A 23,575-nucleotide genomic window follows, 5' to 3' on the forward strand; every position below is an offset into this window, starting at 1 on the left:
ATTTGGGGTTTACACTCCAGAGGGTGTGGGCACTTGAGTGCAGGGCAATCCCTGAGCTGTCTTCCCACACAGACTCTGTATGATGCTACAGCTGGGAGTGTCCCTACCTGTGTGTAAGCAGCAGGACACGGTGAAGGAGCCCAGGCTGGTGGAACGGGCAGGCTCAGTGGAAGCCCAGTACATCAGGTGGCACCCTAGAAGAGGGGACAACCCATCAGACATGAGGAAAACCCCCTAGCATTTAGAATTAAAAATTAATATAGTAATATAAACAGGAAGTGTTGTACCAGAACTACTGTGAGATGTGATTGCTGAAGCTTCCAGTAACTTCAATGATTCTTACTAAACCTATGCACAATTATATCCATCCAGTAGTAACAAATGTAAATGATGAAGACATGCTAAAAGTAAGAAATGCATTTTACAAAATAAACAAGTTAAAGGAGCAAAACCACATTTACAGTGCATCATAAGAAAAAGGCAATCCAATTCAGGCCATCAGAACAGCAGCTCAAACGCATTTGGGAATTGCTGTGAGGCTTTATGCAGTCATAGGAACAGATAAAGGATTCTTGTAAATACTACCACCATGTATAAATGTGAAACTGCTCGGACGGGGAGGGAGAAAGCATGTAACTATTTCACTGGTCTTCTTGAACAGCTCCAACATCACCTCCGACAGGGAGGAGCTGCCTTGTCTAGGCACAGGGATGCACTCAGCCTGGGGAAAGGGGTGCTGAGCTGTACCATCCTGCTAGGGTGAAAAGACGCCTCTGGTCCTCATCATCTTATGTTTGCAACCACTGCAGCTAGCTCGCCTCTGCCGTCCCCAGTGCCTCGTTCACAGTCCCGACTGCTTGCCCTTCTCCTGTGCATTCAGACCCCCCGACCCCGCGTACAGCAGCGTCAAGGCACCCCATTCAGCCGAAGTTACTGCGCAGGCTCCACTGGTGGCCCAAACCAGCTCAGTAACAGCCAAAGCCAAGCAGCGACGTGCGGCGGGCAGCAGAACGTAACGTTACTCCGGCAGCCCCGCTGAGACTACAGCTCCCAGCGCGCCACAGCACCCCGCGGCACGGAGACCACAGCTCCCGGCAGGCAATGCTCTGTCATGGGCCCGGCCGGGACTTGTGCCCGTTGCATGCCGGGACCTGTAGTCTCCGGCGCACGGAAGTGTCACCGTTGTAATCTCCTCCCCGTGGAAAGGCGCACGGCTGGGGAGTCCTCATGGCGGGCGGCTCCGTCCCAGTAGCGAGCGGAGAGGACGTTATTTGGCGCTGCCGCGAAGGCTCAACTAAACTCGGCTCCGCCTTTCACAACTTCCGCGGCGTCGGGAGGCCATGGAGGAGGGAAGAGGGTAACTCTGATTGGCTGAATAGAAAGCGAGGGGCGGGAAGAAAGACTCTTAACCCCGGCCGCTCTCCATTTTGATTGGATACAGGGCCCGAGGCCGACGTGGATGCAGGGGTGGAAAGTCCTCTCCTTATTGGCTGCGGGCCGCAGCGTCTCCCCGGAAGGAAGGGATAGATGTTGGGCCCAAGGAGACGTGAGCGCCGGCGCGAGCGAAACCCTGGAGACTCCGCGACTGGGCCCCCCGCTGGCAGCGTCACGTGGCAGGGCCTGTCTCAGGAACTGTTGGTCTGGGGGCCGTTGGTGAGCGCGCGGGCGCTGGGCGGGGCTGAGCATGGCGACGGCCCAGGCCCTGGAGAGCCTGCAGGTGGAGGCCAGCTGCTCCATCTGCCTGGACTACCTGAGTGACCCCGTCACCATTGACTGTGGCCACAACTTCTGCCGGGGCTGCATTGCCCGCTGCTGGGAGGAGCTGGAAGGCCACTTCCCCTGCCCTGTCTGCCGCCGGCGCTTCCACCTCCGCTGCTTCCGTACCAACCGCCAACTGGGCAATGTGGCTGAGATCGCCAGGCAGCTCCGTGCCAAGCGCAGCCAGCGCCACCGGCGCCCCCGCCCCGATGCCGCCAGGGCTCTCTGCCACAAGCACCAGCAGGTCCTCAGTCTCTTCTGCGAGAAGGACCAGGAGGCCGTGTGCCTAGCCTGCCGTATCTCCTGCCACCACCGTGACCATGCCGTCGGTTCCCTTGACAGGGCCGCCCTGGCCCATAAGAAGAAGCTGCGTGCCTACCTGGGTCCCCTGAAGAGGCAGGTTGAAGATGCTCGTAAATTCCTCTCCAGTGAGCAGAAGAAGCCGGCTGAGCTGAGGGAGAAAATTGAGAGCCGGCGGCAGAAAATTGCATCCGAGTTTGAGAGGCTGCACCAATTCCTGCAGGAGGAGCAGCAGGCCGTGCTTCGGCGGCTAGAGGATGAGGAGAAGGAGATTCTGCAGAGGCTGAGCGAGAACGCTGCCAAGCTTGCTGACCACAGCACCAGCCTCAGTAAGCTCATCACAGAGATTGAGGAGAGGTGCCAGCAACCAGCCATTGACCTACTGAAGGGCATCAGGAGCACTCTGAACAGGTGTGAAAACATAAGGATCCCCAAGGCCATCTCCATTGAACTGAAGAAGGACAGTTGCAGTTTTCCATTGCAGCACTTTGCCCTGAAGAAAATGATAAAGAAATTCAAAGCAGATGTGACTCTGGATCCAAAAACAGCTCATCCTAATCTTATACTGTCTGAAGACCGCAAAAGTGTGAGGTTTGGAGAGGCCAAGCAGGATCTGCCTGACAATCCTGAGAGATTTACTTATTACCCATTTGTTCTAGGCTCAGAGGGATTTGTCTCAGGCAGACATTACTGGGAGGTGGAGGTGGGAGATAAGACTCAGTGGACTTTAGGAGTTTGTAGGGACTCTGTGACTAGGAAAGGGAAGATTACACCATCACCTGAGGATGGATATTGGAGACTCAGGCTGTGGAATAAAGATGTTTACACAGCTCTTACTTCCAGTCCCACACCCCTATTGTTGAGAGTGAAGCCTAAACGGATTGGGATTTTCCTGGATTATGAACTGGGAGAGATTTCATTTTACAATCTGAATGACCATTCTCACATCTACACTTTCACTGAAACTTTTACAGAGAAACTCCGCCCTTTTTTCTATCCCGGAGTCCATACAACTCCTCTGATAATCCGACCAGTTACAGATTGGGAATAATGAAATCAAGACATTAAAAAAATCCTGGTTTTCTAAACTTATTTTATTTTAAAGTGGTCATCTTCACTTCTAGTAATGGACTGAAGACCTGATGGTTTAAGGCCAGAAGGGACCATCAGATCATCCAGGCTGAGTTCCTGTACATCCTAGGCCACCAACTCCACCTAGTACCCACACATTGAACTTAAAAAAAAGTTCAAAACCATTAGAACAGTTGTGGACCTTCTCACAGTAATTTCTTTCTACAAACTGAAGGCATATTTTCTTTTAACTAATGGAAGACTTGGTTTGTTAGCTGCTGGTAGATATCCCATTCTTCTCCAGCGTGGAAGGGAGAGCCCAGCTTATCAAGGAGTAAATTGATACAAGATGACATTGTTTGAAAGTTTTATAAACAACACTGATGTATAGAAAGTTACATGCGCTTATGCTATTATGGCTTTTTTGTTAGTGGAATGGTATATGTTAACTTTTGCTGGGAGTGCAAACTGCAGTTAAAGTTGTATTTAGGCTTCCAGTATAAGTTCTTGTTTTCAAATCTGTCAGCTTGTTTTTTAATTTATGAGAGTTTGGGGATAAAATGACTGTTTTCTACCCTAAAACATGGTATTAGTTTTGGGTGATTGTAAAATGGTATAATGGGTTTTCATGTCTTTTACCAATTCTAGACCAAATTTGCTCAGTTTAGAAGTTAATAAAATGGGTTTTTTTAAATTGTCAGTCCTGCAAACTCAATCTCTGGGCAGTGACAATCAGTCTGGGTTCTCTCTTGTTTAGGCATAATCAATAAAGATTCTGCAGATTAAATTATAATCCTATTACAGATCCAGTTCAGTTATCTTTAGGCGGTTTGTATACATATGTAACTGAAGGCAGAATTTGTTCCTCCAAGTGAAATGTTAATAAAACTGTTTCACCACACTCAGACTGACATTCACAGCATCAACCATTCCTCTTCCCTCCTCAAAAAAAAAAAAAAAAAAAAGAAAAAAAAACTTACAGGAAGTTCTGTGCTTAGGGTAAACTGAAAAAGAAAAAAAAGCAAGAGAATGCAAGTAGTCTACTAGGGCTTGTCAGCATTTGGAAGTTTATCAAAATGCCCATTCTGGAATAATTACCGAGTAGTAACTTTGGTATAAACTGCTCTGTGGATACTCTTCTTCCAGGATTCATCTCTCCTTATTACATTACTTTTGATAAATTGTGGATCTCAAGTCTGATTTGGAGCTGCAGGAATGCTATGACATTATTTATGGATTCCACACCCCCAACCAAGGAAACTAAATAGAAAAAACCCTAAATCAAAGCAGCACTAAGGTCACAATTTAAATATGCACAGAAGTGAGGGGGAGACAGAGTCATGCTAAGCTTTTGTAAAAACGGGTTACCTATGTTTCCTTAACTGGTGTTCTTTGAGATGTTCCACATGTCCATTTCACTCTGGGTATGTGTGCTCCTCATGTACAGTCATCAGAAATTTTTTCCCTTGGCAGTAACCACTGGGGATGTGTAAGTGCCCTCTGATGCCTCACACCATTGCACCCAGGTATAAAGGGCCATGCTGCTTTCCTCAGTACTTTCCTACCAGAAAGACTGGAATGGACATGTGCAACACATCTCAAAGAACACATAAGGAAAGGTAGATAATTTTTTTTCTTCAAGTGATTTTACATATGCATTCGCCTGTAGGTGACTCACAAGCAGTTTGAATTGGAGGTCAGCCTCAACATCTTTTATTGTGGCTAGGTTGATAAGAGATGGCATAAGAGGAGGCAAACATATGGACTGATGACCAGATTGCCAACCTACACATGTCCAATATGGGTACAGAAAGGATGCGGAAGCTGCCTGCAACCTAGCTGAGTGAGCCACATCAGTCAATCAGTAGTATAAACGAATACAGGTGGAAATCCAGGAAGAGAACCTCTGGGCGGTTTAGGGTGGCCCCTACTCTGTCTGAAACCACAATGAAGACCTGAATGGTTTAGTCTGATCCGGGTAAAAAGCCAAAGCTCTTCTAAACAGCTAGAGTATGAAGTTTTTCATTCCTTTTACTTGAATGTGGCTTTGGAAAGTGTCTGTAAAGAAATTGCTTGATTAACATGAAAAATCAGAAGCCACTTCAGACAGGAATGTAGTGTCAAAGGAAAATCTTGTCCCTGAAGAAAATTGTATAGGGAGGCTCTGATACTAAAGCTTCCAGCTCCCTTGCTCTTCTGGCTGAGGTTATAGCAACCAAGAAAGCCACCTTCATAGACAGGGGGCAAACAAGTCACTAGTGGCACAAAAGGGACCTACCAGCTTTGCTAGAACCTAAATTTAAACTCCTCTGTGGAACCAGGCTATAAACCTGTGAGTATAATCTGAGAAAACCTTTTAGAAATCTGATGGATATAGGTTTTGAAAAAATTGATAGTCCTGTAGTTCAAGATATGGCAAATCAGAGCCTGAGCTGGAGGGCAGTACTTTTTTTGTATGAGACAGAGAATCTCCTCCATTTAGCAAGTTAAGTAAACTTTGTTGAAGGTTTTCTACAATTTAGCAGCACTTCCTGCATCCCTTAGAGCAAATGTATTTGGAGATTAGCGATGAAGCATCCACGCTGTCAGGTGTAGGGTCTGACTGAAGGTTGGAGTGAAGGAGGTGGCAGTAGTCCTGGGAGATCACATCCCCATCTCTTGGGAGCAACAGCAGAGGTCTGAGCAACAGAGCTAGTAGAGACGAAAACCAAGGTTGATAGGGCCACGGTGGAGCTATTAGAATAAGTGAGCAGACCCTTGCTTGACTTTGGACAGGAGAAGAAGTGGAGGGAAGGTATACAGCAGGCCTTTTGACCAGGGTATGAGGAAAGTATCCATCAGTGAACCTGGGCTGTGACCTGCTCAGGAACAGGAACAAAAACAAAACAAAGACTTTGTTTGTTCTTGTTAGAAATAGGTCCACTTAGAGAATTCCTCACTGGTAGGGTTACCATTCGTCCGGATTTACCCGGACATGTCCTCCTTTTCGCGCTAAAAATAGCGTCCGGGGGGAATTTGTAAAGCACTCACAATGTCCGGGATTTCCCCCTCCCCCGGCAGAGCGAGCGGCTGGGAGGGCTGCAGAAAAATCCCGGGCTGGACTCCTGAGCAGCTGTAGAGGAGCCGGAGCCGCCCTGCATTCTGAGTTGGCCTCTCCTGCAACCCGGTCCGGCAGCACTGTGCAGGGCCAGGGACCGGGTTTTGTTGTGCAGGGCCAGGGACCGGGTTTTGTTGTGCTGGGGAGCGCAGCCACATGTCCGGCTCGGCTCCCACAGAGCCCAACACCCTGTTCTGAGCAGCAGGGTAAGAGGGACCGGGGGCAGGAAGGTTCTGGAGGGGGCAGTCAAGAAACGGGGGGGGGGGGGGCTTTTGGGGGGGGGTGGAGAAAGTTTTGGGCAGTCAGGGTACAGGTAGGGGGTAGGGTCCTGGGGGGCAGTTGGGGGGGGTCTTAGGAGGGGGCAGTTAGGGGACAAGGAACAGGGAGGCTTAGGGGTGGGGTTCTGGAGGGCAGTTAGGAGCAGGGGTCCCAGGAAGGGGCAGTCAGGGGACAAGGAGCAGGGGGGTGGGGGGCTGAGAGTTCTGGGGGGGGGCTGTCAGGGGGCAGGAGTGGGGAGAGGGATCGGAGCAGTCAGGGGACAGGGAGCAGAGAGGTTTAGATGGGTTGGGAGTTCTGGGGGGGGGCTGTCAGGGGGCAGGAGTGGGGAGAGGGATCGGAGCAGTCAGGGGACAGGGAGCAGAGAGGTTTAGATGGGTTGGGAGTTCTGGGGGGGGCTGTCAGGGGGCATGAGTGCGGAGAGGGATCGGAGCAGTCAGGGGACAGGGAGCAGAGGGGTTTAGATGGGTTGGGAGTTCGGGGGGGGGCTGTCAGGGGGTGGGGAGTGGTTGGATGGGGCGTGGGAGTCCCAGGGGTCTGTCTGGGGGTGGGGGTGTGGATAAGGGTTGGGGCAGTCAGGGGACAAGAGGCAGGGAGGCTTAGATAGGGAGTGGAGTCCTGGGGGGGGCAGTTAGGGGCAGGGGTCCCAGGAGGGGGCAGTCAGGGGACAAGGAACGGGGGGAGGGTTGGGGGTTCTGGGGGGGCGGGAAGTGGGAGGGGCAGGGGCGGGGCTAGGGCGGGGCTCCTCCCGTCCTCTTTTTTGCTTGCTGAAATATGGTAACCCTACTCACTGGTGGAAAATGGCCCTGGATACATCTGGGTCAAGAGACCACACATAGTGGTGACCTGCACATGACCCAATCAAACAGAGGTGACATGTGGGATGGGCAGCCCCCAGATTTCTGCCATGGTTTATACCTTTTCTCTTTTTCTTCCCTTTTTTTTTTTGTGGTGGGGACTTGGTTCAAAAATACAAGTCCTCCCTGTCCCCCCACTATCAACAGTTATGTTTCACCTCTGTGCTCAAAACAGTCTGCCAGAGTGTTTTGAATTCCCATAACGTAAGCAGCTTTCAGGTTGATGGAACTGGAGAGGCAGAAAATCTAGAGGAGAATTGCCTCTTGGCACAACAGCTCCAAGCACTTAAGAAGTGGGAAAGGTGGTTGGAAAAATTGGGGTGGGGAAAGATGGTACTTATTGATAAGTGGGAGACTGCTCTCAACCAACAGGTCAAAATGATTGAGGACCCAGTTTGACTAGGAGAACTGGCAGCTGCAGAAGAGGGGGAAGAAGGAGATGCCTCTTGTAACTTCTGCTCTTCTTTTTGGGTATGTGACAAGAGGGGCTGAAACTGTTGGGATTGCTATAGTTTTCTTTTTGTCGACAGTGTATAAATCTCCAGAGACTTAGGGGTCACCTATGAATCCTTAAAGACTATAAAGCCTTCTTGGAAAACAGCAAGGGACTTTCAAATGGGAGGTCTTGAATTGTTTCTTGCACATCGGGGGAAGACTTGATGACTGCAGCCAAGCTGAACACTGCATCGCAATGACAGAAGCCATAGCTCAAGCCACAGAGTCCGCTTTATCCAGGCTTATTTGAAGTGCTGTTCTGGCTACTAATTTGTCCTCTTACACCATAGCAGTGAATTTGTATTTTGCCTTATCAAGAAGCTTGTCTTTGAACTTCAGGATATTATCCTATCAACCCAGCACAGCCTCTTGGTTTGCAAATCCCAATCCTAAATTGTAAACCTGTGGAATAAAGTTACCTGCTGACCAGATCTAGCTTTTTAGCTTCTTTCCTTTTGGAAGTAGAAGCCTGGTGTCCCTGTCTTTCTTTTTCATTAGCAGCAGTGACTAGCAGGGAGCATGGAGAAGGGTAGTTAGAGAAGTGCTCAAATCCCTGTGAAGAGACATCTCTTTTCTCCATCCTTCTAGCAGAGGGAGGCATGGAAGATGAGGTCAGCCATAAAACCTTGTCAGTTCCTAATAGGGAGAGCTACCCAAGAGGGTTCTGCAGAGGCTAAAGTGTCCATGTGTCAGAGACTCTTCCTACACCTCTTCTGGTTGGATATCCAGAGCAGCAGCCAGTCTCCTCAATAAGTTTTGATGAGCTCTGAAAGCGTCAGGAGGGGGAGAGATTGACTGTTATTACCACCTCACCAGGTGGCAAAAAGGCAGCTATGGGTTGTTGAGGAGGTTTTCCAAAGATTTTCAAAAATGTATTAGTGTTTCCTTGATTGGGTAGTTTAGTAAAAGTCTAAATGTGCCAAAGCAACCCACTGGCACAACTAAGGTCTGATTTTTAGAGCCTTTCTTCCCGCTGAAGTACTCGGTCTCTGCTTGGATGGTCTTCATCCAATTAGGGATTTAACTTTCTAGTTGGAGCATTGGAAGAGAATTTTACATTGTTCTCCCCCAACCCTTGACCTCATTAAGAGTTGATGCTGACTAGGATCAGGGCCTTTTTCACAGAGGTAGGGTCTGACTAACATTCTTTTCCCTGGCAGATCAGCACTTGGATAGGAATAGGGTGGTAGGTGATTTTGAATTAACATCTCTGTTGGTCACCAAAGATGGCAATTGTTTCAAGTAGGAAAGGGATCTGAAAAAAAAACTAAGAACTGACTCATCTGACACTCCAGCTAGATTAGCTTTAGGTGAACATTTCATGTCTTGAGTTGGACAGCTCTGTTCTGCAGAGCATTTTTCTTCTTTGTTACTGTCACATGTACCCTTTAAGTTAGGGTGGCACACAGATTGCTTCCCTCTTCCTGCAGTTTTAAATGTATATTATCTTAAAGAAATAGACTTCTCCGTGAAAAGTAAGAGAAGTACAAAGCTTAAGAAAAAGCAGCACAATGCCGGCCACAAAAATCAGAAATGAATAGTAATACAAAAGCAGCAGAGGGTCCTGTGGCACCTTTGAGACTAACAGAAGTACTGGGAGCATAAGCTTTCGTGGGTAAGAACCTCACTTCTTCAGATGCAAGACATTGAGTGCTGGTGTAAATTGCAACGGCGATGCTAGCCTTAGCTTTGTCCCCATTGACTTAGAGTACCCATATAACCTAATACCAAATCACTTCTACTAATGTGCTGCATATTAGCATAAATATATATGCAGAGCAGTCTTCATTCTGGAAACAAACCTCAAGCTGATGTGACAAGCATTTATAGTTAAATGTTAGTATAAACAGATTTACAGATTAAGTAAACAGTGTTATAAATTCATAGATTCCAAGGCCAGAAGGTACCATTGTGATCATCTAGTCTGACCTTCCATATAATACAGGCCATAGAACTTCCCTAAAATAATTCTTAGAGCATATATTTTTAAAAAGCATCCACTCCTGTTTTAAAAATGTCAGTAATACCGAATGCACCAAGACCCTTAGTAAATTGTTCCCACAGCTAATTACTCTCCCTGTTAAAAATTTACACCTTATTTCCAGTCTGAATATCTAGCTTCAACTTCTAGACACTGAATCGTGGGATTTTTTTTTTTAAATCTTTTTCTGCTAGATTGAAGAGCCTATTGTTCAATATTTATTCCCCAGGTAGTACTTAGATGGCAATCAAGCCACCCCTTAACCTTTTTGTTAAGCTAACTAGATTGAGCTGCTTGAGTCTATCAGTGTAAGGCATGTTTACTAATCCTTGAATTAGTCTCAGCTTTTCTCTGAACCCTCTCCAATTTTTCAAAATTTTTCTTGAATTATGGACACAGTATTCCAGCAGTGGTCACACCACGACAAAATACGCAAGTAAAATAATCACTCTACTCGCACTTCCCCTCTTTATGCATCCAAGCATCAACCCTGGGAGCTTATGTTCAGCTGATTATCCACCACAACTCCTCAATCTTTTTTCAGAGTCACGGTTTCCCAGGATAGAGGACCCCAGGGTGTAAGTATGGCTTACATGCTTGATTCCTAGACATATACATTTAGCCATATTAAAATGTCACTGACTCAGTGACCTGTCCTCTTCATTATTTGCCACGCCCCCAATTTGTGTGTCATCTGCAAACTTTGTGATGTGTTTTCTTCCAATGTTAAAGAGCTAAGGCCAACAAACCCCTCTAGAAATACACCCATTCAGTAATGGTTCCTTGTTGAAAATTACATTTTGAGGCCTCTCAGCCAGCTTTTAATCTAATGTGTGCTATGTGGATTAAAAATAGATATAAAATTTAAAAATGTTTAGTAATTGTTGTTGCTCTTACATTGTCATGTCATATTAACATTAGGTTTTTTACATCTTTACATAACTCAAACTTAAGCAAGTTTGCCAAAAGCCAAAATATAAAGCCCATTAATTATGCTCAAATAATGTACATAACTTTTCTGGCCTCTAATTTTCAGAGATGCTATCAGTTATGTGCAGACATCGCATCTCCAAATATGCTGTATTTTCCTATTTTTCTTTGTTCAGTGGAAAACGTGGTAGTGTCCAAAAGGGTGAATGAGGATTGAAACCCCATTCTGCTCAATGCTGTACAAACCTACCTGAACCAATCCTTATTCAGGAGGCTTCCACTCTAAATGATACAAAAATTAAGGGAAAAGATGAAAATACAAACGAATGTGGTGAAGATTTGGGAAAGTGTTATGTTTATTGAAGGTTGAAGAATAGGGAAGCAAGAAGGGGAAGACTAACAATTGCAGATCAGGAGGTAGGGTTTTGTATGGTCATATAACCATGTTTTCCAGTTACAATATTTCAGACTCCTGGGGAAAACTGCAGATACTGCCCTCACTTTGTGTATGCAGCCACAAGGAAGGCCTAGCTTTCTCCCCCTGAAGTGGAAAGAGACGCATCAGTCCTACTAATTCAACAACAATTTCCCTCAGAGCAGTAAAGTTAATCTTTTACTAGGCTGTGCAACTATTTTTTCACATCCTGGAGACAGACAGGAGACATGGGGAAACAGTAGTAGTTGGGTGAGATGGAAATAAAGGAATGGGTGGTAGTGGTCGGAGGAAAAGAAGTGTAGGGTGGATGGAAATGTAAGCCTAAATGAAAATTAGTGGACAGTTACTCCACCATAGCATTTATGAATTAAAAAAAGCAGTTACTCAGTTCTGTAGAACGTTACGGCTGAGATTCTAAAAATGGGAGGCTCAGGGTTGGCTCTTAAATCCATCTTTAGGCACTGAAGTGTCCTTATTTTCAAAGGTAGCAAATCTGTGCTTTTAAATTGGAGTTTGAGAGTTTCCAGAGCAGTGAGTACAACATGCTAACTAAACATGGGTATAACATTATTCTGCCTGCTGCGTTGCTGCACTTGAATCATGAAGTATTTGCTGATGTGTCCGTGTCTAGAAGTAGGAAAAAATAAAAAGCATATTGTGAAGTTATCTCCCACATTAATTGTGAATAGAACCAATTTCAACTTTGAATTCTGAACTTCTTAAAACTGAATGTGTTGCCAGTTTGTTGTGTCCCCCCCCAGTGTGCTGAACCAAGTTGGATGGGTACTATGTCACTTGAAAACACACACACACACACACACACACACACACACACACACACATCTGAACTTTAATTAAAGCCAGAAAACTGGTCATCAGATCAAAACCCATGACCTACCAGTCATGCCATTTGCTTTGTGGGAAAGCCGTCTACTTTGTATAACATGCCTCAGCACAAGTTTCTGCAGCAAAGCCATAGATGGCATGAAAGTAGAGGTTCCCTCATTCTATTTCTCCTTATTGAAGAAAGACAAATACATTTGCTCAATTACTGCAAGCCGAAAGCACTGAATTCCACTCAGAGGCAAGAAGGTAAAAAGCTTCATAATCTGAACACTGAGTTTCAGTTACACAATTAGCATTACTAAGTGTTCATTGGTATGAATTGCTGCTTGTATCCTGTTAAACCAGGCCCTCAAATTTAAGCAGAAGAGATTTAAGTTATGAAAATAGGGAATTATAAGGATTCTGTGTTTTATTTGAAGCTCAGTTTGTTGGGTGGGAGTTCAGAGGTGCTCAGCATTAGCTTTAACATTCCTATTGATGTTAAACAAATTTGACTTTTAAAAGTGGGCACAAATGGCTATGGAAATTAAGTTTGGGCTAGCTTCACAAAAGCCTTAAGTGCTTAACTGCTGCTTTAGGCATCACTGAATCTTCAAACTCCTGCTTAACTGCCACCTAACACTGTAGATGCCTAAAGTCCAAGTTTCTGCTTGTGAGCATACATGCAATCGCTTGAGTCCAGCTGCTAGTCTCAGGCCTAAGACTCAGTGGGATTCTCAAACTAGATGTTCCCCTATTTTGCCTGCAGGGCGTGATTAGGTAGCATATCTAGCCCCACAAAGGAGAAGGTAGTGCGGCCCCCTCCCTCTTCCCCACAGGTTGGAACACTCACAAAGGATGTGGGAGACTCACTTCCAAATATGGAGCAGGGATTTGAACATTGGCTTCCCACCTCCCAGCAGAGTGCTCTAACCACTAGGCTATAGTCACTGTCTTTGGCCCCATCCATATTTAGTTTATGCCCTGCAGACCCGCTCCAAAACAGATACTGAAAAATCTGCCTCAGAATACCCCATAGCCAGGAAGCTCAGGGTAGGGGGCATGCATGTGCACTACACATGAGTTCAGGCGACCCATTACCAAGATTATCCAGGAACAACCAACCATACTATCCCCATGCCAGGAAATACAGCCACCTCCCGCCCAACATCCCAGGGAGCTTTCAAGTCAGTTTGAGCCTGGATTAGGTTCTCAGGTCATTATGGGGAGAACAATGATGGCCAACATGCCAGCCCATGCAAGAGAGACATGAGCTGCTCCCAGCACATGCCCCAGATACTGTGCCAAGACAAAAATCATATCCCAGGCAAGGCCCAGCTACAAGCTTGCTACTGGTGCATTATATACACAATAGACATAGGAAAGAAGTAGACGTTATTAAAACCAGTGGCACTTATAACCCCCAATCTGCATCCACCTCTCCCCCAGGAAAGCACATGAAGAATTTATAGGCCTGGATTACCAGTGTCCTATAACCTGGACATCTGATGCACCCAAACCCAACTGGGTAGCCACAGTTGCAGACCCTATATGGAACAAGTGGAAGCCCACTGGCATCCTGCAATCCTCCTAACTGACCTGTCCAACACTGTACTGAATTTTTTTTTTTTTTTTGAAGACTGCACACAAAATAGCACAGCTCATGGGCATTGCTTTGTTCACATAAAACTGACTATTGAAGGAAAACCCCAAGAGATCAGAGTCGTCTGTCGGGTAGACCGGGAGGAGGCAGAATGCCAATTTTGTCAGTCTTTGCAAGCAAGGGTACAGTGGTGCACAAGCCGACTACATGCACCATTGCATCAAGTGATGCATAGGGCATAATGCACAGCTTGGGGTTAATCACATCAGTCAATAATTCTCCTATTGGGTACAAGAGATCATGAATAAGACGACACTCACTGGACACTTACGTGACAAGGCCCAAGGAGAAGATATGAAGACTAGGCTGTGGCAATAGCCAAAAGGGACCCACAACCCTGCTCAAAATAACCCTTTCTAGATCTTATCCCTGGCAGTGCCCTCCATTACTTTAACAGATCTGAAGTTATTTGCCATTACATGCACCCTCTCCCCTTCATACAGGATCCTGAAACCCTGAACAAAACCTTCCACAAATATATGGAATCCTCCTCCTTGGGGTAATTCCTGAAAAAGGGGGGCTAAAACACGTGTTAATTGGATATGTTGCTCTTTTCAGCTGTGTGGCCCCAGCCACCCTCTGAGTGGACTTCAGCTGCTGTTCATATACTCTGCCTGCCATATCTTCTCACACATTGACTGGAGAAGATGGGCCCCCAACTGATCAGAAACAGCTGTATAAGACACTGGATTCAGACCAATATTAGTAGACCGTAAACCTCCAAAAGCTGGGCTTGGATCACTCGATAACTGCCCTGTTCTGTTCATGCCCTTTGAAACATATGACACTGGCCACTGTTGGAAGACAGGATAATGAGCTAGATGGACCACTGAGTCTGACCCAATATGACCATTCTTATGGCCCAATAGGTTGCTGTAGAGAGCCAATGGGGGGAGGGAGAGGGAGTACTTCAGAGGGAGAGGGAGGAGAGAGAGAGAGAGATGCAGACAGACACACACAGAGAGGACCCGAGGCTGAAGGGTTGGAAATGAGGGAGCCTGTTGGCTGGAATCTGTAAGGCCATTGGCTGAGATGCTGGAAGGCTCAGGCCTTGGGTTCCCCCTCCTCCATCCCCAATACCTGAAGACAGCCAGTGTGTTCTATGACCCACTGTTCACATTCCTCTTATGGTTCCCTACAGGCCAGACCCTGAAGTCACCTAGAGCTCCTCCCATTACTTCCACCAGAAGCACTCACCTGAGACCGTAAGGCCACATTGAAGGAATATGCTGAACCCCAAAACACACCCACTGAGGCTGGAATCTAGGGCCTGCCCCCTCCCCCCACCCTCACAGTGGGCCCCAATTGTTTGTGAAATCACTCTGATACAAGGACAGAGGTGGGCATTGTTTTCCAGCTGCACATTCTCTCCACGAGTTGCCCTATCCCTGGCTGCTTAGGATGTGGTTCCCTTCCTAGCCTTTTGCTGTTTCCTCTCGCTTTCCTGGCTTTTCCCCATTGCTTTCCCACCTGGGATAGGCAACACAGCCCCCTGCATCAAGCAGCTGCCCCAGGTCTGTTAGCCCATTCTGCTGCCCCACAGGTTCTTGGTCCTAATGCTGCAATTGGCCAGCCACATGCCCTGCATAATTGAGTTGCTTTTGGTCATTGCCAAACTGCTGCCTCTAATCCATGTGATTATCTGCATATTCTGTCTACTAGGAAAAAAAAAAAAAAAAAACAAGCCAACAACAACAGGAAGTGGCTTTAAGTACAGAGCTCCTATCATGGTTCCAAATCTCCTGCCAAATCTCACAAGACCTCCAGCCCACTCGGGAAATCCTTTGGGGGCTAGAAATCTCGTGGTACCTGGCCCATCCTGTTCCTTTTTGCCCTCTGCCATTGTCTGAGACACCAGACTCACCCCTCACAAGGCTCAGAGGCCTCTTATGATTTGCTTTCCTGGGATCCTCTAAAGGAAGCTTCTAGGAGATTGAGCAATTAAGTCTCAGAATGGGACTGAAAAGAAACTGAGGTCACAGAAGGCAGCTATAGCTGAACCAAATCTGAATATAAGATTCTGTCCCCTATCAATAGACAGCAATAGCAAAACCAAGGGCTTGTCTACACTTGCAGTGGTGAAGCTTCACCACTGCAGCACTTAGTGAGGATGCTACCTATACCAATGGGACAGCTACTTCTGTTGGCGTAGGAACTCCATGTCCCCAAGAGGTGGTAGCAGCCCTCCCATTGACATAACACACTATATCGGGGGTTAGATTGGTGTAACTATGTTGCCCAGGAGTGTGGCTCTTCCACACCCCTGAGCAATGTAGTTATACCGACATAGGTTCCAAGTGTAGACTGAGCCCTAGTTCCAGTGAGATTGTGAAGAAGCGCTAGATTCTAGTCTGTGAGCACTTCATTCAGATCTTAAAGTTTCCCCATTGGTGTGGAGCTAGAGGATTCACTGTAAGTGAAGCCATCAGGTGCTCTGCTTGGGCTATCCTCTCACTTAGGTAGGTTTCCCACATGGCTTAGTACCAAGTATTATTCTATTGCACCATGGCCCATTAGTTTCTTCCACTGATGCAGTGGAGAAGTTTGCTTTAAGGACAGCCAAGTAAGTGACTATGTCATTACCTACTACTTTGCTACAAGCTAGCTTCAGCGGGATGCTCCAGTAGGAACCAGCTGCATCAAGCTAACCCTAACTTACTGTTTTCTGGGCAGCAGGAATTTAGAGCAACTTATCCATGATAGATAAGGCTGCTATCACCTTTGTGGGAACTTGCTGGAGAAAGGCACCCTTAAGAAGTTTTTACTAGCCCTCATGTTACCTTTAGAACACCTGGAGTATTCATAAATTAGTAGATCCCATTATAGACTCATAGACTTTAAGGTCAGAAGGGACCATTATGATCATCTGGTCTGACCCCCTGCACGCTGCAGGCCATAAAACCATCCCCGCCCCTTCCCTGGACTCTGCTGCTGAAGTCCCCAATCCTGTTATTAGTGACTTCAATCGGCAGAGACCCTCCTGCTAGAGATCCCTGCCCCATGCTGCGGAGGAAGGCGAAAAACCTCCAGAGGCTCAGCCAATCTGCCCTGGAGGAAAATTCCTTCCCGACCCCAAATATGGCGATCAGTAAGACCCCGAGCATATAGGCAAGAGTCTCCATCCTGACCCCTTTTAGCCATTATGCTATTTACCTACCATTGCTTGGTTTTTCTTGACAACTATGTTTTACCATTAAACCATTCCCTCCATAAACTTATCTAACTTAATCTTAAAGCCAGACAAGTCCCTCGCCCCCACCGTTTCCCTCGGAAGGCCGTTCCAATTTCATTCTTCCTCTTTGCAGGGTTTTACTGTGATCAGCAGTTTAGGAAAAGTGCCTTCTCCATCTAAATGCTGCTGTCTGGTATTACAGATTAAAAGGGAATATCCAACTCTTGCTTTTCCAGACTGGTCCAAAATCCTTAAATTAAGAGATCTCATTTTAAATCATTGTCATAAAAGGCTTTAAACTTTTCCTTAATTGCATTTATTGTGCATGAACTTCAGTCACATTCTCAGCTTTTCAGACAGATATATGTACAAACGGTTATACGCAGTTACATCAAAACCTGAGTGTTCTAAAAACAAAGACTCATTTATCCCTCAAATGTTCAGTATAAAATCAGCTGTATTTTGAAAAATACAGCTAGGGAGAAAATAATAATGTTAGATAGCAGCAAGTCTCCAATTTTCCCGTTGTCCCTCAACTACAAGTATCGTATGTTATTAATTAATTACAACAGAATTGGACACCAAGTTGTGTCCCAGAACCAAGACAGGATGGGGTAATTTTCCTTTGGTGTTCTGAGATGACCACCACTCCCAGCATTATACTGAGATTGTATTGAACTAAAGAGTCAACAACAAGTTTAGAGAGTAGTTTACAAAAATACTCTCTCCAAATATAAATATTTAATGCAGAATAGTTCCTGTTTATAGTTCTTGGGAAAAAAGTTCAGCAAAAAAGCCACAAATACTTAGGACAGCTCTAAAAATCAGATTTAGACATTTTACACTGAAATTCTGTTTAGATGCTTGATCAGCCATCAATTTGATCAAATGTCTGCGAGCCTAGTTTTTACTTACTATGCTTAGTGACGTGAAATCCTGCGTTTCCTGCATACAAAGGAGAGACTTGGATGTGTTTTAGACCAAAACACCTGATTCTTCATCTTTGCTTTATCTCCCCATTTGTGTAGTTACTCTTTTTAACACACAACAGCAAGAGACACTGATCCAGAAACTGAGTCTCTTCAATTTGCCCTATAGACTCTTCCACTCCAACTGTAGAACTGTGTTTAAGGAATATTGAAATAAATAGCCTTTAAAAACTCAACATGGTAGACAATGAGCACAGTTGTTATAGCATGTTACAATATTTGATTTCATCACAACCTCTACCATAAGAAATCCAGAAAGTCAGAAGGGGCCATACCCTGCAATGTTTCATTCTGGGAAAACAAATATTTGAGTTCTAGAAGCACAGAAGACTTTGGTAGTTTGGAGTTTGTTACAACAGTGCAAAAAATCTCAATTGAACAACATTAAAACAAAGTTTAGTCAGGGAGCTCAGGTCCAACTTCAGCCCAGCAAAAGTTAACGTCCTCAAAGAAAGTTTGTTCAAAATAGACAATAGCTCCAGCTGCAGATTTTACACTTCTAATAGAATTCATACTTCCAACTTGAGAGCTATACTACTTTCATTAGAGACAGTAATCAAGTGGAGTTGTCAGTCCTCCAAATCAAATTACATTGCTTTGGATTCCTCTTAAAATGCAGCAGCAGCTTCCTGGATATTTCTAACCTCTGATTTGCTGTGATGTTAGTGCTAGTAGTCTCTTGCTGAGCAGCGCATTGTGTCGTTGGAGATAGTCTATCACATCTCCTTGCTTTTCAACTATTTCTTCCAAACTTGAGCTTTCCCTTGAAGACATAAGAAAAGGAGGAAAGTCATTCACAATGTGCGTTAAACGATTATATTACAATTTTTTTTATCACTACTCAAAGGAGATTGGAGCTAACTGATGATACTTCTACAAACCCCTTTGGTTTAGTTCCTCTTGATTACTTTCCTACTCTGAAACAATAGTTTGGGCCATAAGAGGAATATCTGAGCCTTTAGCAAAATTATATGGGTGTTAGGTGATTGGAGAGGCCCCATACAGGCAGCACCCTTAGATCTTCCTGGGTCCCTGGGACAAGGCACGTTTGCCCTTCTAGTTTTAATGTCCATCCCATCAGCATTTTACCGTGTGTTTTGTTTAATGTTGTAGTACATGTTTGAGTTCCATATTCTTTGATAGCAAAAGAAGCTGTGGTTGGATCGGTCTGGAGCCTATATAAGAAGACCACCCAAAAATCGGGACTGTCCCTACAAAAAAAAAAAAATCGGGACATCTGGTCACCTTACAAAAGTATCAAATGCAAAGTGCTTGGCTGTTGGCTAGAATTTAGCCAGTTCTCTTGTACTAAAGAATGCTATAAATGGCTTCTTCCTATACCCCGAATTAAGAAGTTACTTACCATAAAGAGTCAAGAAGAATAGATAGGAAGGTTTATAATTTAGTGGTCATTAGCCTCATTTAGACCCCAGGAAAATGCATTCCAATTTACAGTTAAACTAATAATGAACAGCACTTGTTTGTATGATGCAGTTGAAAATAGTTCACAGGAGACTTCAAGAAGCAGTGTCCTCCATACTAAGTGATTACTTGGATCGGTTTTTCCTTTGCAGTTCAGCACCAACACCATTATGCTAATAAGTAAATCCAAAAGAACTATATTTAAACATTCAAGTTACAAAGTCAAGCACGCTAGACTAGCAAGTGCCAGATTTAAGGTTACCTGATTCAACTTTAATTCAACTCCTTGTGCATATAGTATTATTTCCCCTCCGCCCCCTGAACAAAACCCCTGACAATAAAGTGCCAAGTTTTGAGTCCCTCTAGAGTATGGAAATGCTACAGCTTGTCAGCCACACAATTAAAAACCAATAATTCCTACAAATAAGCCATGGATAAGAAGAATCTTTCCCACATTCTTTCTTTGAGATGGCTGAACCATGTTTGCTGAAAATGTTCCAAAAGTTCAGAGGCAGATATCTGAATTGGAAACTTTCAGCCCAAACAGCAAAAGTCTGGTAGTTATACAACTGAAAACAGGATCTTTAATGGAGAATGTTTTGCAACCTTAACTATAATTGGTACTAGTAGTGCTATCCATTGGCCTTTTTTCAGACATGGAACAGTCAAGATTACATGCTGGCTGAAGTTTCATTCTTATTGGCCTAGAGAGGACTTTTAGAAATCCAAAAGGATTTTTTTTTTTTTTAAATTTAGAACACATTAGGAGGAGCACTTCACATTTAAATCTTAGAATTTGGGCTCTAATAAATTTAAGCCTTTTATAAAGCTTGAAACAGGTGATTGAACATGCGTAGAGTCTTGTCCACATATACCCAAATACATACTTTTGTGGACTTCGGAGTACAATACCCCTCTACCTCAATATAACGCGACCCGATATAACATGGTAAAGCAGTGCTCCGGGGGGGGGGGGGGGGAAGAGGGGTCTTGCGCACTCTGGTGGATCAAAGCAAGTTCGATATAAAACATGGTTTCACCTATAAAACACGGTAAGATTTTTTGGCTCCCGAGGACAGCGTTATAGCGAGTTAGAGGTGTACTACATGTACTAGAGTGCAGTTCTACTCTGAAGAGTAACTTGGCACAGAAAGTGCCACATTTAAGAAGCTTCACTAGTTTGTATTCTTGTTAACCCTACAGAGCCAGCGCAGCCCTGAGAATGGAGCTGCAGTCTCTTCTTGTACATCAATAGAGTTGTTTAATAGTTACAGTTCCAGGCCCGTCAGTTACACCAGTACAAATCCACTTAAGCCAACAGGGCTGCACAGGTTATTGAGGGCAAAAGACGGCCTGCAGGACTTTTACTATTGGGTAAGTATGAGAAGGAAGGGAACAGCTCTTCTCAGATCCCACCATGAATTATCAGCCCTGCAAAGTTATTAAGTAGACATTTGAGAAAGAACAAGAAAGCGTGGACTTCTCCAATATCTCTGTCCTCCTTTTACGGAACTTTTCACAGTAGACCTGCTCTTTAAACAATCGAGGGGTCAATAAGTCTCTTGCTCAGCACAGGTAGTCTTATTACAGAGTGGTGCAGAAATGTTCTCAGAATGTTTGAGACTGAGTCAAGAGGGGAGTTGCAGGGGCGGTTCTATGTATTTTGCCACCCCAAGCACAGCAATGAGGCGGCTTTCGGCGGCATGCTTGCGGGAGATCCGCGGTTTGGGTGGCGGCAAAGCCGAAGGCGCGGGACCGACAGGACAGGCAGACCTCCCACAGGCATGCCGCCGCCAAAGGCGGCCTGACTGCCGCCCCCACGGCGACCGGCAGGCCGCCCCCAGCGGCTTGCTGCCCTGGTGCCTGGAGCTGCCCCTGGGGAGTTGAATCAATAAGGGTTGTGATCCCTTATACAGATATATACACATACACGAGTGAGTGAGAGACACCGACCCAAATAGGCAGACATTGTGATAAGATAACACCACTGAAGACCTTCCCTACATCCTGGGTTTCTGCGCTGCTCGTTTGTGGGGAGGGGCCGCACATCAGTTTCTCCAGAAAGTGCATGGAAGTTGAAATTGTGAACATCAAGGTTCAGAAGAGACTGACTAGCAGAATTGTTAGATCTTTCTCTCAGCACCCCACCACCAGACTGTTTCCATGCTAGTATGCCATGACCTATGGGGTATTTAGTCACAGATTTGATCTACATGTGCAGTCTAGCTTAGATGCAAGGAGGAGGGGGAGTAGTTCCCCCACAACCAGTACCCTAATCTTTTAATACAAACATCTGAACACCTTGCAGTTGCTGAAATATGTAGTAGTCAAAAAAAGTACATGGGTCAGGGTGTTTGTCAGGTTAACATGAGCAGGCTGAATGACTGGTCTCTGCAAATAGGCTTATTCATGGTCTCTGCCAACACACAAAATATGCAATATATCTGTAGAATTCCTCTCCAAAAAGTGGAAATATACTTCTCACCCTATACCAGCTGCCAGATGCTCCTGACCCCAGCTTAAGAGAGAAATCCCTGACCTCAAGCTAAAAAAAAAACAAACCACACCACACACACCACTTCTGACCTTCTAGCAAAGAGCACCCAATTCACTTCCCTCCCAGCTATCAACCCAACTCCTTCTGGGCAAGAGCTTCTTAGTTTATACAGAGACACATTTGAAATAACATCCAAGACAGCAGTATTTCTCCACAGACTGCTTAAAACCAACTATGTTAGGAGATTAAGTGCAGCTAGTTTAATAAGCACAGCTAGTTATGTTTAGCACATCATAGTAGAGATTCATATAATTTTTTTCCAATAATGGTCATATGGCCCCTATGTACCTTTTAAGGCAATGACATACCCTTTTCATGATTAAGTATTTTTGTATTTATCAAGTTACCATTGCTGAGGGGGACCATCTTGATAGTTTCTGATTTTGTGTGTCTATTATACAGCAGCTGAAACGCTACAGAAGTCCATTAAGGAATTTTAATATCACCTTTCTATTTTTCCTTACAGCTTTAAGGTCCCGCACACCATTCTGTACAGAAATTGATACTAAGTGTTTACAAAGTTACCCAGATAAACTAACTGAAGATAACAGAAGAGGTTACCTGAATCCAATCTCCGAGGTAATGCGACTGGGGTAAGCGTACATCTTTTCTTCTTCAATTATATCAGGCCTTGGCCTGGCCTTGTTGAAATTGCTTATTTTCACTGAAATAAAAAGAGGTAGTTAATGCAGACAGTTTTTAATAGCATGGTCTGGCTCCTCAACTTGGAGTCCTACACAGGGTTAAAACCTGCCTCAAAGGTTACAGTAAGGGAGAACCAGGGAACCCAACAAGAGGGTCAGGTTACACGTTAAGAATTGGCATTTCCTTTGGTCCTGCTGCTCAAAATTGCATAAGGGCATGCCTAGCATTGTGGCGCTTGCACTAGCTGCGAGAACCCCAAGCAGCACTCTGCTTGTACTTAAGGCTGTTACCGGGCACCCTACCCCAAGAGCTGGGGAATGTTCCTGTATTTTTCAGGAAAGATAAGATGAAAGTCGCTTGCTCTCACCTGTCTGTACTGTCTTGTTCTTAATTGTGTACAAATCTGCCAAGTTCACAAAACAACTCTTTAGAGAGCAGGTTAGGAGCCATGTTGTCTGTATCATTAGTGGTCATTTTTCTTTTCTATTTTCAGCATTCCAATCTCATGTACAGCAGTATCTTGTGTGGGAGTGCTGTACAGTTATGATCAACCAGTCCTAATAACTATTACATTTCAGAGAATCCCCATGAAAGTCCTGATATTTGTGCGGGGTTTCACTCATTGGTAACGCACATTATTTAAGGACTTACTAGCTGCTCAGATTGTGTCAATTCCTGAAGAGTTATGATTGTGCGCCCTATGTGCGCATTTATAGGATACCACTTAAATGAGTCTCCATTATCATAGTCCATGCTGAATATGCTTTAAACTAAAAGCAGATTTTAGTCAGTTCTTGATGCACTTTACCCTATTCATATTGGCTGTAACAATTGTTAGAAGCTGCTATCATTTTTAAACACAGGGAAGGGTAGTGTAGTTGGGGCCAGTATGCCTCAATCTGATTTTAGAGGACCAGTTACAGGGATAACATGGTAGCTCAATCTTCATGCCTAAAATCAATACACACTCAGTTTGCTGACAAGACTGCCATTAATGGTGCCAGTTGGAAACTGAAAAAATGTCCATAATCTATACTTCCTAACATATCCAGAAATAGTTAGGTTACAAATTCAGTCCAAGTGCAAGAATAGTCCCCCATG

At 45.0% G+C, this 23,575-nt stretch overlaps 2 protein-coding genes across 2 annotated transcripts in view; one reads left to right on the forward strand and one right to left on the reverse strand.

Annotated features, from left to right (window-relative positions):
* The first annotated feature begins 640 nt into the window (after positions 1-640).
* LOC122172354 (E3 ubiquitin-protein ligase TRIM39-like) lies at positions 641-4,030 on the forward strand. The gene has a single exon (XM_042842132.2). The coding sequence runs from the start codon at positions 1,685-1,687 to the stop codon at positions 3,107-3,109; it is 1,425 nt and encodes a 474-aa protein (XP_042698066.1). The 5' UTR covers positions 641-1,684; the 3' UTR covers positions 3,110-4,030.
* Positions 4,031-17,154: 13,124 nt separating this feature from the next.
* The window catches only part of TMEM192 (transmembrane protein 192), a 43,739-nt gene continuing 37,318 nt past the window's right edge, over positions 17,155-23,575 (reverse strand). Inside the window, 2 exon segments of the mRNA XM_008173172.4 lie at positions 17,155-18,613; positions 22,391-22,493. Of these exon segments, the coding sequence (XP_008171394.4) occupies positions 18,490-18,613; positions 22,391-22,493 (227 nt within the window). The 3' untranslated portion in view covers positions 17,155-18,489.

This window comes from Chrysemys picta, chromosome 5, assembly GCF_011386835.1.
Source record: "Chrysemys picta bellii isolate R12L10 chromosome 5, ASM1138683v2, whole genome shotgun sequence".
Taxonomy (NCBI): Eukaryota; Metazoa; Chordata; order Testudines; family Emydidae; genus Chrysemys; species Chrysemys picta.